Below are 13,400 nucleotides of genomic sequence, written 5' to 3'. Positions count from 1 at the left end.
TGTGGAATCTGTGTACTTAATCAAGGACAACCACACATGTCAATTACTAAACGTTTAAAATATATTTCTAAACAGAATGGGCCGACTCAGTCACAGTAACTGTTGATCTCCATAGTAGAGCAACCCACAAAGACAGAACTGATTTTTTTCCCATAATCAGGGGTGAAAAATATACAACTTGTTTCTGAACCAAAACCACAATTTCTGCAGTTTAAAATGTTTCACTGCTAATATGGCCCTGGTAGAAATTATGTAGTTTTTTTTTTCTTCTTTAAAAAAAAAAAAAAAATTAAAAAAATTTCCTAAGACACTAAATCCTCAATCTGGAATGTAGATTCTGAGCACAAAGCAGCTCAGTTAACCTAAAAAATAAAGAAAAAATTCCCATCACCTGTCTCAGTAGGGCCTGAAAGGAGAGAAGTAGTGTGGGGAACCCCTGCTTTGGTATGGAGAGTCACGGCCCCTTGACCCAGACCGAGACCGTGAGTAGCCATAGCTGGTGCTTCTCTCAGGATAAACTCGGATGTAGGAAGTTTCACCCTGAAATGCAAACAAAACCGAAAAGAGTAATGGGGAAAAAAATCAGAGCCAGAAGAATAAGCAAACCAACATCTAACAATAATAGTTAAATATTGAGCACTTACTGTGTACTCTGTACCTGGCATTAGGCTATCTCATTAAACCCTCAAAACATTATGAGGTAGGTACTCTTACTATCACACTTCAAGAATGAAGAAAATTAAGACTTAAATTATATCATTTGCCCAAGGTAACACAATAAATGCCAATTTGACATGTTGATACTGAATTAACTATTATAAACAATATATCTGAATTACTGCCATTGACCCCCTTCAAAGCTAAGAACTGGAAAGGATCTCAGGGGTCATATAGTTTAATCCCCTGCCACCTCATATATGTATCTTTGGATGGGCATCTATAGAAGGAGCTAACCTGTATTTAATACCTTCCAGATGTGAGGACCTGAGCTAGATGCTTTAGATGTTATCCTCTTGCTCTAGATTCCTGACAGGGCTTGTGAAGGTGCTATTATGTGACCATTTTGCCCATGAAGGAATCAAGGTTCCAAGAGTAGTTAAGGTAAGGAATTAATAAGCAGCAAAGGAGTCATGTCCAGGCTGACTTGTCCCCAGGCCCTCTGCCTTTAGCCAGCATTCTCGGAAGATCCTAAGATGCCAAGGGGAAAGAACCCGGATGCTTTTTCACCTTAGGTGAAAGTCAATAATTGGAGTTACCCTTTCTGAGGCCCTGCTTTGCAGTATAACTGAGGATCAAATGCTGTTCTGTTTCTGCTCCAAATTCAAGTCCTAGAGGACAGTCTGAACAAAAGCATCATTAAACTATGGAAGGACCAACCTCTAAGCCAAAAACTAGGGAATTATATGAATCCTCAGAAAAAGAAATGAGCCCAGAGACCTGTGTCTCCAAACATCTGTAAATCTCATAGTAAGGCAGGACAGAATAACCAGAAAAAATGTCCAATTGGTGGTCTGGTTTCTGGTCTCAGTGGTACCAAAGGGATAGTCACCACTTCAGTCAAACTGAGATCCAAAACAGCAGCTGCTTTCCTACAAGGAAGGCCATCAAGAACTACTGAGTCTCAAGGGTGAGATAATTAACCACAAGAAAATGTCACGGTTTAGCCTGGCACAGTGGTGCATGCCTGCAGTCCCAACTACTGGAGAGGCTGAGGTGGGAGGGCTGCGTGGGCCCAGGAGTTCAAGGTCAGCCTGGGCAATAATGAGACTCTGTCTCTAAAATCAAAAATTAGAGAAATATAAAAATTATAAAATTAAAAAAGAAAATGTCACAATAGCTCAGGTTTCAGAGAGGATCCTGCACTACTCTGGGAAAAAAGTGAAGTGGCAGCTCAGCCCTGACAGCAGGACCTAGAAGGGCTGAGATCAAGAGGCTGGCCTATAGAGCTCAGCCTAGATCCACAGAAGGGGCAGCTGAGTTCACAGAGGGATACTGCCATTTAAGCTGGTTGTGAATGGGGTGATATCAAGACCAACTGCACTAGTATTCTCTCCAGGTTACAAATACCATGATCAAACTGTGTTATGTGATACTAATATGCAGAATAAAGCATATTAAAAAACAAACATACTATGAATGCATACTTCTCTCAGCTATGACCCTGAAGGACTTAGGCATAGCAAATTCCATGGCTTTGTCCACCTAAGATAGATCTCTTATGGTACTGTGAGGTTACCAAATGGCATGGCCTCTTGCTACCTCTGCTAGGTCAGGTTCAAGTGGAGTGATTTGAGTACAAGCTCCTCAACAGAAGACAAGGACCCACCTCATGAGAGCGGAATTTGGTGTCATCCAGTTTACGCAGGGCATATTCCATATCTTCTTTTCTGAGATACTCGACCATCCCCACTCCATCCTTCTGCACATCAGCATAACAGACATCCCCAGCTTCTCGCATGTGATCCTTCAGGTCCTGCCAGCTGCCTGATGGAGGAAGTCCTAGGCATGGAGAATATAAGAAAGCCCACATCCTTCAGCTATGTTAACTGCCCTGTTAAGAGCCAGCAATACCTACGGTCCCTTCTCCATGATCACTTAAACCCTGAGGGTCCCCAAATCATAAACCTTGATAAGGGACATGAAATCAGAAAAGAGCACTGAAGTACATGTGGTAAATAAACCACCTTGAGAAACTGGTTTTAAGCCCATCTTCCAGAGACCAGACCTTTTCAATAGAGCAAGAAGTCCATCCCATTACAGGTATAGTATCTCTGAGAGTTCATAGCCTCTTTCTTTGTCCTTTAAAATCAATGCCAAACTCCTAATACTTTGAGTTCCAACTTTTTCCATTATGAAATTTAACAGTACCAATTATTTATTGCTTGACAGGGTTTCACAGGACATGGGAATTTTGAAACCAGATAATGAAATAACCAAAGAGTAGCTGAAGGTAACAATACAACAACAAAAAATCTAGTTTGTTTTCTTATAGGTGTGAATGACAAACTATACAGAGTACCTCTTAAAAGATCACCAACATTCTTCAATACAGTGGGGGGGAAGGTAAGACTCAGATGCTAAAACTAGTCGGGAGTCATACAACCCTACCTGATGTCATGAAAGGGAAATGTGCTCCTGCTCTCAAAGGCTGTGTTTACCGCTCACAGCTCAGGACTGCAGCCATTTCCTAATAGTTTTCTAAGCAGGATTTCAGAGCAGCATGGAGAGAAAAAAAGATAATGTATGACATCCTGAAGGAGGGAATAGAGTTCTGGGGTTAAAAAATTACAAAGGGACACAAGGTAGGCAGATACTGAAAGTATCACTATTTAAGCACATAGGAGTATGCTGTGATTGTGTGACATTCACATCTTAAAAAGGTGCCACGCTCCTCGATATACTTCATTCCACCAGGGCCCTAAAATTCCCATGCAATATGCAGAAGGCCCTAGGTCTTTCCAGTGTGTTAATATTTTGAAGACAGATAAACCTCCCAGTTTAGCATTTCATCACTTATAAACACTAGGCAGAAATAGTCTATACTTTCCAATAAAATCTCTAAGACTCCAACTTACGGGGTTTTAAAAAATATTTAATTCTAAAACCACCACAAAATCTGATCTTCTTCAAGATCCGAGGCTGGGTAAGTTGTTCAAATCTGGCTCCTGGAATGCCTTTCTACCATGTCTGATGCCAAGTATATTCCAAAAGAAGAGTCTTTAGAATTGTAGCTCAAGGGGTTTTCCCATTATCTTCCCTTCTCACCACTAGAAAACTCCTTTACAAGAAGTATGTTTATGTTCTTCCAAGGCTGCACTCCCAGCGCAATTTCATTTGCAGGATACTTGCCTCATTGGTAATCCAGGGCAGGGCTTCAGACTGGCACTGCATACAGGCTATTGAAAAGAAAGCCCCAGTGTCCCATGCACTGAAGAATAACAGTTACCATTTCTTGGAAGATAGACTCTGTGTTAAGTAGTATTTTACATGTATCATCTCATTCTGTTTGAAAGGAACATACCTGAAACAAGAACTCGGAAATCAGATCTTCTTGTAGGAGGCCCATTCCTCCCACCACGGGGCCACCCACCCCGACCTCCATAAGTCCTGGGGAACTCCACACGAAGCCGACACTGGCCATAATCATAACCATTTCTTCCATAAATAGCATCCTCTGCATCTCTGCCAAAAAAAAAGTAATGTTTGGAGTTAGTGCTGTTCAGGAGGCCAAGTGACTTTCCAGTGAGGGGCATGAATAGTAAGCATAAAAGGGAAACCGAGAGTGAAGAAAAAAAACACACAAATCAGGATCTTGATGCACTTCTGCTTCAGTCTGGAGACGTTTCATGATACTGGAATTAACCTTTACAGCTGTTACACACAGTTTTAGAGGTATGAAATTATAATGAATGAGCAAACAGATTACTTCTAAGAGGGCTAATTCAGAGAAAAAAAAAAGAATCAACTGCTGACAGATTGATTTTGCCAATAAACCACCAGTGTTTTTCTAACCTTGGTGAGCATTTTTTCAAAAAGCACACCACACACTAACACCTTAATATTTTTCTACAAGGCCTAGTGCCATAAAGTCTATGGAAATAAAAAGTAGCCAGTTAGCCAGGCATGGTGTTGTACGCCTGTAGTCCCAGCTACTTGAGAGGCTGAGATGGGAGTGCAGAGCCGAAATCACACTACTGTACTCCAGCCTGGGTGACAGAGACCTTATCTCAAAAAAAAGAAAAAGAAAAAAAAGAAAGTAGCCAGTTGGATAGGAGAGTATTTGAGAGTAAATAAAGTAGCTGGGTGTGATGTTTGAGCCCAGGTCAAGGCCAGCCTGGGTAATACAGTGAGACCCTGTCTTTAAAAAAAAATAAGGCTCAAAGGACAAAAGACAAATGCAAATGAGTGTTTTGTGATGAATGTAAAACTTTTTTTGTGTGTGTGTGTGAAACAGGGTCTTTTTTTTTGAAACAGAGTAGTCACCAAGGCTGAGTGCAGTGGCTGGAGCATAACTCACTGCAGCTTCTAACTCTTGGGCTCAAGCAATCCTCCCACCTCAGCCTCCTGAATAGGTAGGGCCACAGGCGTGTACCACTGCACCCAGCTAATTTTTGGATTTTTTTGTAGAGAGAGGTCTCCCTATGTTGGCCAGCCTGGTCTTGAACTCACGGGCTCAGGCGATCCTTCCCCTCAGTCTCCCAAAGTGCTAGGATTACAGGCATAAGCCACTGCGCCTGGCCTTGGAACTCTAAAGTGTACCTTTTCCGCATGGTTTGGAGAACTATTTTGTCAAAAAAACTCTCTGATACAATTTTGCCAAAAGAGATAAATATTCAATAAAACTACTTTAAGTCTTCCCTAGGACTCTAGGAGAGTCAGGAATGCCACGTTGATTCTCCAGTATTGGATGGTAGAAAGTATGACCCTGGAGCTTGGGTGGACAAGAGGAACTGAATGTGCTAATGAAGGCACTGTTCAGTGTCACAGGCATATAATCACTTATAAGATTTTAGGACTAAAAGCAACAAGGACCACATCCAGTGCAACCTTGACTACATAAAATGCAGACTGGGAGAGGCAGAACTGCTAGGATGTCAGAACAGACTCTGAATAAAAATTGGCCTGCATTCAGGTCGGGCGCAGTGGCTCATGCCTGTAATCCCAGCACTTTGGGAGGTTGAAGCAGGTGGATCACTTGAGGTTAGGAGCTTGAGACCAGTCTGGGCAACATGGTGAAACCCCTTGTCTCTACTAAAAAGATAAAAATTAGCTGGGCATGGAGGTGCGCAGCTGTAATCCCAGCTACTCAGGAAGCTGAGGCAGGAGAATCACTTGAACCCAGGAAGCGAAGGTTGCAGTGAGCTGAGACTGTGCCACTACGCTCCAGCCTGCGCCACAGAGCGAGACTCCATCTCAATAAATACAATAAATAAATAAATAAAATTAGCCTGCATTCAAATCATTATTCTGCAAATTACTAGTAATCATCTCTGGGTTAAGTGTTTAATCAAGTTTTTACATCTCTAATGTGAATAGTATGCCTATCTCACAGGGTTATTGTAATGGTTAAATAAGATTACTACATGAAATGCTTTGCTTGAATCTTCATATCTAGTGACACCAAAAGATAGTTTTTCTATTATGAAAGGAATGAGGGAAGATGACAACGTAGCATATCATATAGTAAGTCTGCATTCAAAGAACAGAAGAGGGAATTCAAGTCCATTGATCCTGGCCTGGCATGGTGGCTCAGGCCTGTAATCTCAGCACTTTGGGAGCCCAAAGCAGGTGGATCACTTGAGGTTAGGAGTTCAAGACAAACCTGGTCAACATGGAGAAACCCCATCTCTGCTGAACATACAAAAATCAGCCAGGCATGATGGAGGGCACCTGTAATCCCAGCTACTGGGAAGCTGAGGCAGAAGAATCGCTTGAACCTGGGAGGTGGAGGTTGCAGTGAGCCGAGACAGCAACATCGCACTCCAGCCTGGGAGACAAGAGCAAAATTCCGTCTCAAAAAAATAAAAAGAAAAAAATCCCTTGATCCCTTACTAGCTTTCTCTCTCTTTTTCTTTTTTTTTGAGATGGAGTCTTGCTCTGTCACCAGGCTGGAATGCAGTGGCGCCATCTCGGCTCACTGCAACCTCCGACTCCCTGGTTCAAGCAATTCTCCTGCCTCAGCCTCCCAAGTAGCTGGGACTACAGGCGCGCGCCACCACACCCAGCTCATTTTTGTATTTTTAGCAGAAACGGGGTTTCACCGTGTTGGCTAGGATGGTCTCGATCTCTTGACCTTGTGATCCGCCCGCCTCAGCCTCCCAGTGCTGGGATTGCCACTAGCTTTCTCTTATCAGTAACTCTAAATCCTCGATATCCTGATCTGTAAAATCTGGTTAACCACACAGGACAGGTGAGGTAGCTCACGCCTGTAATACCAACACTCTGGGAGGCCAAGGCAGGCGGATCACCTGATGTCGGGAGTTCGAAACCAGCCTGACCAACATGGAGAAACCCCGTCTCTACTAAAAATACAAAAAAATTAGCCAGACGTGGTGGCGCTTGCCTATAATCCCAGCTACTCGGGAGGCTGAGGCAGGAGAAATTCGCTTGAACCCAGGAGGTGGAGGTTGCGGTGGGCCAAGATCGCACCACTGCATTCCAGCTCAGGGAACAAGAGTGAAACCCCATCTCAAAAAAAAAAAAAAAGAAAAAAAAAGAAAAACAAAAACAAAAGAAACAGTACCTGCACCTCATGAAGTGTTAAAAACACTAAATACAGGCTGGGCGGGTTGCTCACGCCTGTAATCCTAACACTTTGATCCGCTGAGACGGGTGGATCACCTGAGCTCAGAAGTTCGAGACCAGCCTGGGAAACATGGTGAAACCCCCTATTTTATCAATCTAAAAAAAATAAGGAAATAAAAAAAGTTAAATACACACCATGGCACTCCACCCATAGCAACTGTTGAAGAACCACAATGGCACGGTTACCAAATAAGTGAGGCATAGCCTTCTCCGGCTTAGGGGTAAAAATGCCCAGTTCCGGTTTTGAGGCAAATGAGGAGATACTAGGGATGAGCTGTCAGTTGACTCTTCAGCCATCAAAGCCTCGCGGTGCTCTCCTTGCCCTATCAGTAAGTTCACCCCAGGTAGGCTGGATACCCTACGAACATTTCGTGTTCCCTGGGAGCAAATGATGCTAGGAAAATAGGGTGCGGGCTCTTATTTGGCCGGAGTGGAGTGACCAGGTCAGCGCCACAGCTGCTAACCACCACCAACCACAGTTTTGAAAGTTCCTCGGCTTTTTCCGGCCCGAGGGCTGACGCTGTTTGCAAAATCACAAACACTCCTTAGAGCCGGGTTAGGAATCTAGAGTTTCCAAATCCCTGGAACCTTCAGCATCTCGCCAAACGTCCCTCATTAAAGGAGGGAAGTGAAATCAGAGCCCCACTCCGGCTGTTTTAGAAGTTTTCCCAAATCCCTGGTCCCCTGACAAAGTCCGGGCCCCGGCCTGGCGGGGCGGGGCGCGCGAACGGCGAGCTGTTCCACCAGAGACCCCTCCACGACCTCCAGCGGCATCCGCGACCCTGCAGCTTGCTCTCCAGTCACGGCGAGCTCCGGCCGGGGGAGGGGCGGGCGGGAAGAGCGAACGGCGACCCCCGCGCTGCCCCGGGGCCGCTTCCCCCCACGGTGCCGCCCCAGGCGGGAGGCGGACAGGGCTCATTTGGACCCCCCGAGGCCGGTGCAGGAGGGCTTGGGCCCTCCAAAGGCTCAGCTTTTGGATTTCCAAGTAAAATACTGGAATAATAAAAATAAAGGAAGTGACGACGGCGCGAAGGACGGCCCGGGCCTGCAAGGAGGCTGCCTCATCCTCCACCCGTGAGGGGGCGCCGTGAGGGGTCTGCGCGGAGGCGGGGGGAGGGGAGCCCTGGGGGAGGGGACAGCAGGGAAGGCGGGGGCCTCAGGCACCGAAGGGGAGAGGGCGGGAGCCTCACCGGGGGTCTTCGAAGCGCACGAAGGCGAAGGGCACGAGGCCGTGCCGGTTCTTGAGCTCGATCTCGCGGATGCGGCCGTACTTGTAGAACAGGTCCTCCAGGTCCTTCTCGCGCACGTCGGTCGGAAGGTTCCCCACGTAGATGCGCCCGTCGCCCTCGCCGCCGCGCTCGTCCGCCCAGCCCGACATCCGCACCGCCCGACGCCGCGGGCCCGCCGCAGCCCACGTCGCCGCCGCCGCCGCCTCAGCACGGGTCCCCCCGCAGCGTCCCCGCGGGCTCCGAGGCGCTCAGCCGCACTGCATTGTGGGAACGCGGAGCGGAAGCGAAGGGGTCGGCGGAGGCAAAAGGAGTTCTCTTAAAGGGGACGCGGCTGCGACCATTGCGCATGCGCGCAGGCCGGCGGGGGGGACCCCCCCCCCCGCCCTGGTGCGGAGGGCCCTCGGGCGCTGACTGGGAGAGCGTGGGGCCGGGCCGTGTGGATGCCATCCCCGAGCGCAGTTCACGCTCGGCTGAAGAGCTGGACAGGTGACTTGGGCTCCCGCACCTCAGTTTCTCTCTGTGGCGCCGCCTACCTCACAGACTTGTGAGCACTCACTGACGTGGGTAGCGCCCAGGACCTGCGGGGCGCAGGAGAGCTAAAGTCAGGCGGAGACCGCAGGCTGACCCCGCAGCGGCCACAAGGAGCCCCCAGCGGCTGGGCTGTCGCGGGCCCCAGCCTCAGGTCAGTAGGCCCCTGGGCCACCCTGTCCCCATTTTACAGTCGCTCAGAACTGACGGTGTCAGCATGAGATTAACTCCATAGCTTGGCCTTGAGTTTGTCGGAGTCGAGCGAGTAAGACTCATAATGACTCTCACAGCGATCACTATAGAGTGCATCCGACTTGTGCTTTTCATCCTCTCCCGGGAGGAGACTGAGGCCACAGAGGGTCAGGAATGGAACCCAAAGCCATGCTCGCATCCTAAGTACCGAGTCCTTACGGAGCTCAGGTAGACACCCACCTTGGCACTTACTTTTCCACATTCACATCCCAGAACGCGGAGCATTGAACCCAGGGACCTTACAGTGAGGCCTTGCACCAGAAGACTTTTTGTTTGTTTGTTTTTGATACAGGGTCTTACTCTGTTGCTCAGGCTGGAGTGCAGTGGCGCGAACACTGCAGTCTCGATCTCGCTGGACTCAGGTGATCCTCCCATCTCGGGACACCCTGAGAGGTCTGCGCTGCCTCAGGCTAGTTTATTTACTATTTTTTGTAGAGAGGCTGGTCTCGAACTCCTGGGCTCAAGCGATCCTCCAGCCTTGGCCTCACAAAGTGTTGGATTACCGGCTTGAACCGCGTGTCCAGCTGGAATACTCCTAATCTAAAGACTTTTCAGACTGGGTGCGATGGCTCACGCCTGTAATCCCAACACTTTGAGAGGCCAAGGTGGGCGCATCACTTGAGGTCAGGAGTTCGAGACTAGCCTGAGCAACATGGGGAAACCCCATCTCACTAAAAATCCAAAAATTAGCTGGGCGTGGTAGCGTGTTCCTATAATCCCCAGTTATGGGGGAGGCTGAGGCAGGAGAATTGCTTGAATCCGGGAGGCAGAGGTTGCAGTGAGCCAAGATCACGCCACTGCACTGCATCCTGGGCGACAGAGTGATACTGTCTCAAAAATAAAGATTTTTCCTATTAAAAATGAAACCTGGCCAGGCGTGGTGGCTCATGCCTGTAATCCCAGCACTTTTGGAGGCTGAGGTGGGTGGATCACTTGAGACCAGGAGTTCGAGACCAGCCTGGACAACATGGCAAGACCCTCCTCTCTCTACTAAAAATACAAAAAAAAAAAAAAAAAATTAGCCAGGCTTGGTGGCACACCTGTAGTCCCAGCTGCTTGGGAGGATGAGGCATGAGAATTGCTTGAATCTAGGAGGCAGAGGTTGCAGTGAGCCGAGATTGTGCCACTGCACTCCAGCCTGGGTGACAGAAGGAGACTCAAAAACAAGACAAAACAAACAAACAAAGGGACTGAAACCAAACATTTAATTAGAAGGTAGTTGATTTCTCATTATATCATCTGAGCATTTTAAAATCAAAACAAACCAAAAATTAGACACCCACATATACTATGGAGTGTATATAGTTTTTGGAATACAAGTTGATGGTATACATCAGGCTTTCATAATATACATATACCCTTTGATCTTGTAATTCTGCTTGTAGGATTTTTTGTTTGTTTTGAGACAGAGTCTTGCTCTGTCACCCAGGCTGGAGTGCAGTGGCATGATCTCGGCTCACTGTAAGCTCCGCCTCCCGGGTTCATGCCATTCTCCTGCCTCAGCTTCCCAAGTAGCTGGGACTACAGGTGCCCGCCACCACGCCTGGTTAATTTTTTTATATTTTTAATAGAGACAGGGTTTCACCGTGTTAGCCAGGATGATCTCGATCTCCTGACCTCGTGATCTGCCCACCTCAGCCTCCCAAACTGCTGGGATTACAGGCATGAGCCACCGCGCCCGGCTGCTTGTAGGATTTTTATCAGATGGAAATAAGCAAGAGATTCTCATAATAAATTACATGTGTATGTTTATCATTGCATTCTGTGCAATTAAAAAAATTAAACTTGATAATAAGGGAGTGGATCAACACATTAACAACTTTTTTTTTTTTTTTTTTTTTTTTGAGACGGAGTCTCGCTCTGTCACCCAGGCTGGAGTGCTGTGGCCGGATCTCAGCTCACTGCAAGCTCCGCCTCCCGGGTTCCCGCCATTCTCCTGCCTCAGCCTCCCGAGTAGCCGGGACTACAGGCGCCCGCCACCTCGCCCGGCTAGTTTTTTTTTTGTATTTTTTAGTAGAGACGGAGTTTCACCGTGTTAGCCAGGATGGTCTCGATCTCCTGACCTCGTGATCCGCCCATCTCGGCCTCCCAAAGTGCTGGGATTACAGGCTTGAGCCACCGCGCCCGGCCACGTTAACAACTTTGAATGTTACACAATTAAGTCATGTTTTTAATATGACAGGGATATTAAAGTCACACTAATTTACAGTTAAAGTGACTTGAAAGTGGTGTTTAATATATACACATAGATAGTATATTTGCTGCTTGTAACAAAAAGAAAAGACTTTCCAAATGTTGTGGAGATATCTCTTGATGGCAGTGATTTCTATGTTTTTATTTATGCTTTTCTGTATTTCTCAAATTGTAATTAGCATGCACTACTTTTATAACTGGAATAAAACACAATAAATGATTCCTAAAATAAAACCATTATAACTGTCTGTTGTATTCTGGATTTTGTAAAGCGTCTAGCTGTTCTCTAGGCAAGCAGGGAAGAGCCCTAGCCAAATACAATCTCGAGTCTAAGTATACAGCCTTATAGGAGCTTACATATCCTAAAGGCATCCAAAAGTCCAGATGCCTCCTCATTTTGGGTGGTGTGCTTAGGTGTATTAATACCATTCTCTGAGTCCCACCACTCCTATGTGATTGTTGCCTGGAAAGACAAAAAAAAAAAAGGGCTGTTGCAGACAACTGGGCAGTCTCCTAGGGAGAGAGAAAGAGTCAGCTAAGTGACTCAATAGGACTGTAGGTGGAAAACTGCTTGCAAATAATAGTAATTCAGCTTTAATTGTGCAAAGTCCTGCAGCATGCAATCTCCAAAGGAGTTCAGTTACCCAGCAGAAAATACAGGGATGTGGTTAGTACAGGCTTCTTGGATTAGACAGAGCACAGCTAAATCATTAAGAGGTCTTTATGATCATCCATGAAACTGCCTTTATTCCTGTACTGACCTTTGCAGGTTAGAACACAAATGAGGTCACAATTATGACTTCATGCTCAAAGGGTTCATAGGTTCCATTCTCCGCTGAGGCCAGTGACTCTAGGCAGGGACACCTTTTAAACTTTTTGTTCATCTAGATATTCAACATTATTTATGATTTAGGTCCTGTATGAGGCCCCGGGCATGCAATAATACAGCTCTGTCCTTGAGTTGTGTATATAAGTTGCTCACGTAGATAAGTTGGTCATGTAGAGTACAGTTGTAATAAGGATAAGCTGCTTGAAACTACATTGGAGGGCCACCCACCACAGTCTTAGAGATTCTAAGGAAGGCTTCTGGGAGATGTTTAGATAAGAGTCTTGAAGAACCAGTAGGAGTTAACCAGGGGGAAGAGGGAAGGGCATTTCAGACAAAAAGGAAGGCATGACTGCTGGGTGCAGTGGCAGTAATCCCAGCACTTTGGGAGGCTGAGGCAGGAGGATGGCTTGAGTCCAGGAGTTTGAGACCAGCCTGGGCAATGTAGTGAGACCCTTATCTCTACAAAAAATTTAAAAACTGCTAGACCTGGTGGCTCATGCCTGTAATCCCAGCACTTTGGGGAGGCCAAGGTGGGTGGATCACTTGAGGTCAGGAGTTTAAGACCAGCCTGGTCAACATGGCAAAACCTCATCTCTACTAAAAACACAAAAATTAGTCGGGGGTGGCGGCGCACGCCTGTAATCCCAGATACTTGGGAAGCTGAGGCAGGAGAATTGCTTGAACCTGAGGGGCAGCGGTTGCAGTGAGCCGAGATTGCGCCACTGAACTCCAGCCTGGTCAACACTGAGACTCTGTCTCAAAAAAAAAAAAAAATTAAAATTTATCTAGGCATGGTAACGTGCACCTGTGGTCCCAGCTACTTGATCTCGAACTCTTGAGCTCAAGTGATCTGCCCATCTCGGCCTCCCAAAGTGCTGGGATTACAGGCATAAGCCACTGCACCTGACAGTCCCAGCTACTTAAGAGGCTGAGGTGGGAGGATTGCTTGAGCCTGGGAGGTTGAAGCTGTAGTTAGCCATGATTGCACCACTGCACTCCAGCCTGGGCAACAGAGTGAGACTGTCTCAAAACATAAAGAAAGGACACCATGAGAAATCACCCAA

At 46.8% G+C, this 13,400-nt stretch overlaps 1 protein-coding gene and 1 long non-coding RNA gene across 2 annotated transcripts in view; one reads left to right on the top strand and one right to left on the bottom strand.

Moving 5' to 3' along the window:
• Positions 1-39: 39 nt before the first annotated feature.
• On the bottom strand, positions 40-8,791 carry LOC105494739 (serine and arginine rich splicing factor 9). The gene is made up of 4 exons (XM_011763480.3): positions 8,496-8,791; positions 4,022-4,182; positions 2,327-2,499; positions 40-540 (listed from the first exon to the last, which is right to left on the bottom strand). The coding sequence occupies exons 1-4, from the start codon at positions 8,681-8,683 to the stop codon at positions 397-399; spliced, it is 666 nt and encodes a 221-aa protein (XP_011761782.1). The 5' UTR covers positions 8,684-8,791; the 3' UTR covers positions 40-396.
• A 43-nt stretch (positions 8,792-8,834) lies between these two features.
• Positions 8,835-13,400, top strand: part of LOC139356630 (uncharacterized) — a 28,021-nt gene continuing 23,455 nt past the window's right edge. The window contains exon 1 of the long non-coding RNA XR_011608751.1: positions 8,835-9,216. This is a non-coding gene — a long non-coding RNA (uncharacterized lncRNA). The remainder of the gene's footprint in view (positions 9,217-13,400) is intronic.

Source organism: Macaca nemestrina, chromosome 10, assembly GCF_043159975.1.
Source record: "Macaca nemestrina isolate mMacNem1 chromosome 10, mMacNem.hap1, whole genome shotgun sequence".
Taxonomy (NCBI): Eukaryota; Metazoa; Chordata; class Mammalia; order Primates; family Cercopithecidae; genus Macaca; species Macaca nemestrina.
The sequence above is the reverse complement of the archived record's forward strand: the minus strand, read 5'-3'. Positions and strand labels throughout refer to the sequence as shown.

What these genes read in the sequence shown, in the direction of transcription:
- LOC105494739 (XM_011763480.3), bottom strand. Translation starts at nt 8,683, where the DNA reads ATGTCGGGCTGGGCGGACGAGCGCGGCGGCGAGGGCGACGGGCGCATC. An exon ending in GTGCGCTTCGAAGACCCCCG is followed by an intron (nt 4,183 to 8,495) that starts GTGAGGCTCCCG and finishes TTTTTTTGGCAG; the next exon opens with AGATGCAGAGGATGCTATTT. An exon ending in TTTCCGAGTTCTTGTTTCAG is followed by an intron (nt 2,500 to 4,021) that starts GTATGTTCCTTT and finishes CTCCATGCCTAG; the next exon opens with GACTTCCTCCATCAGGCAGC.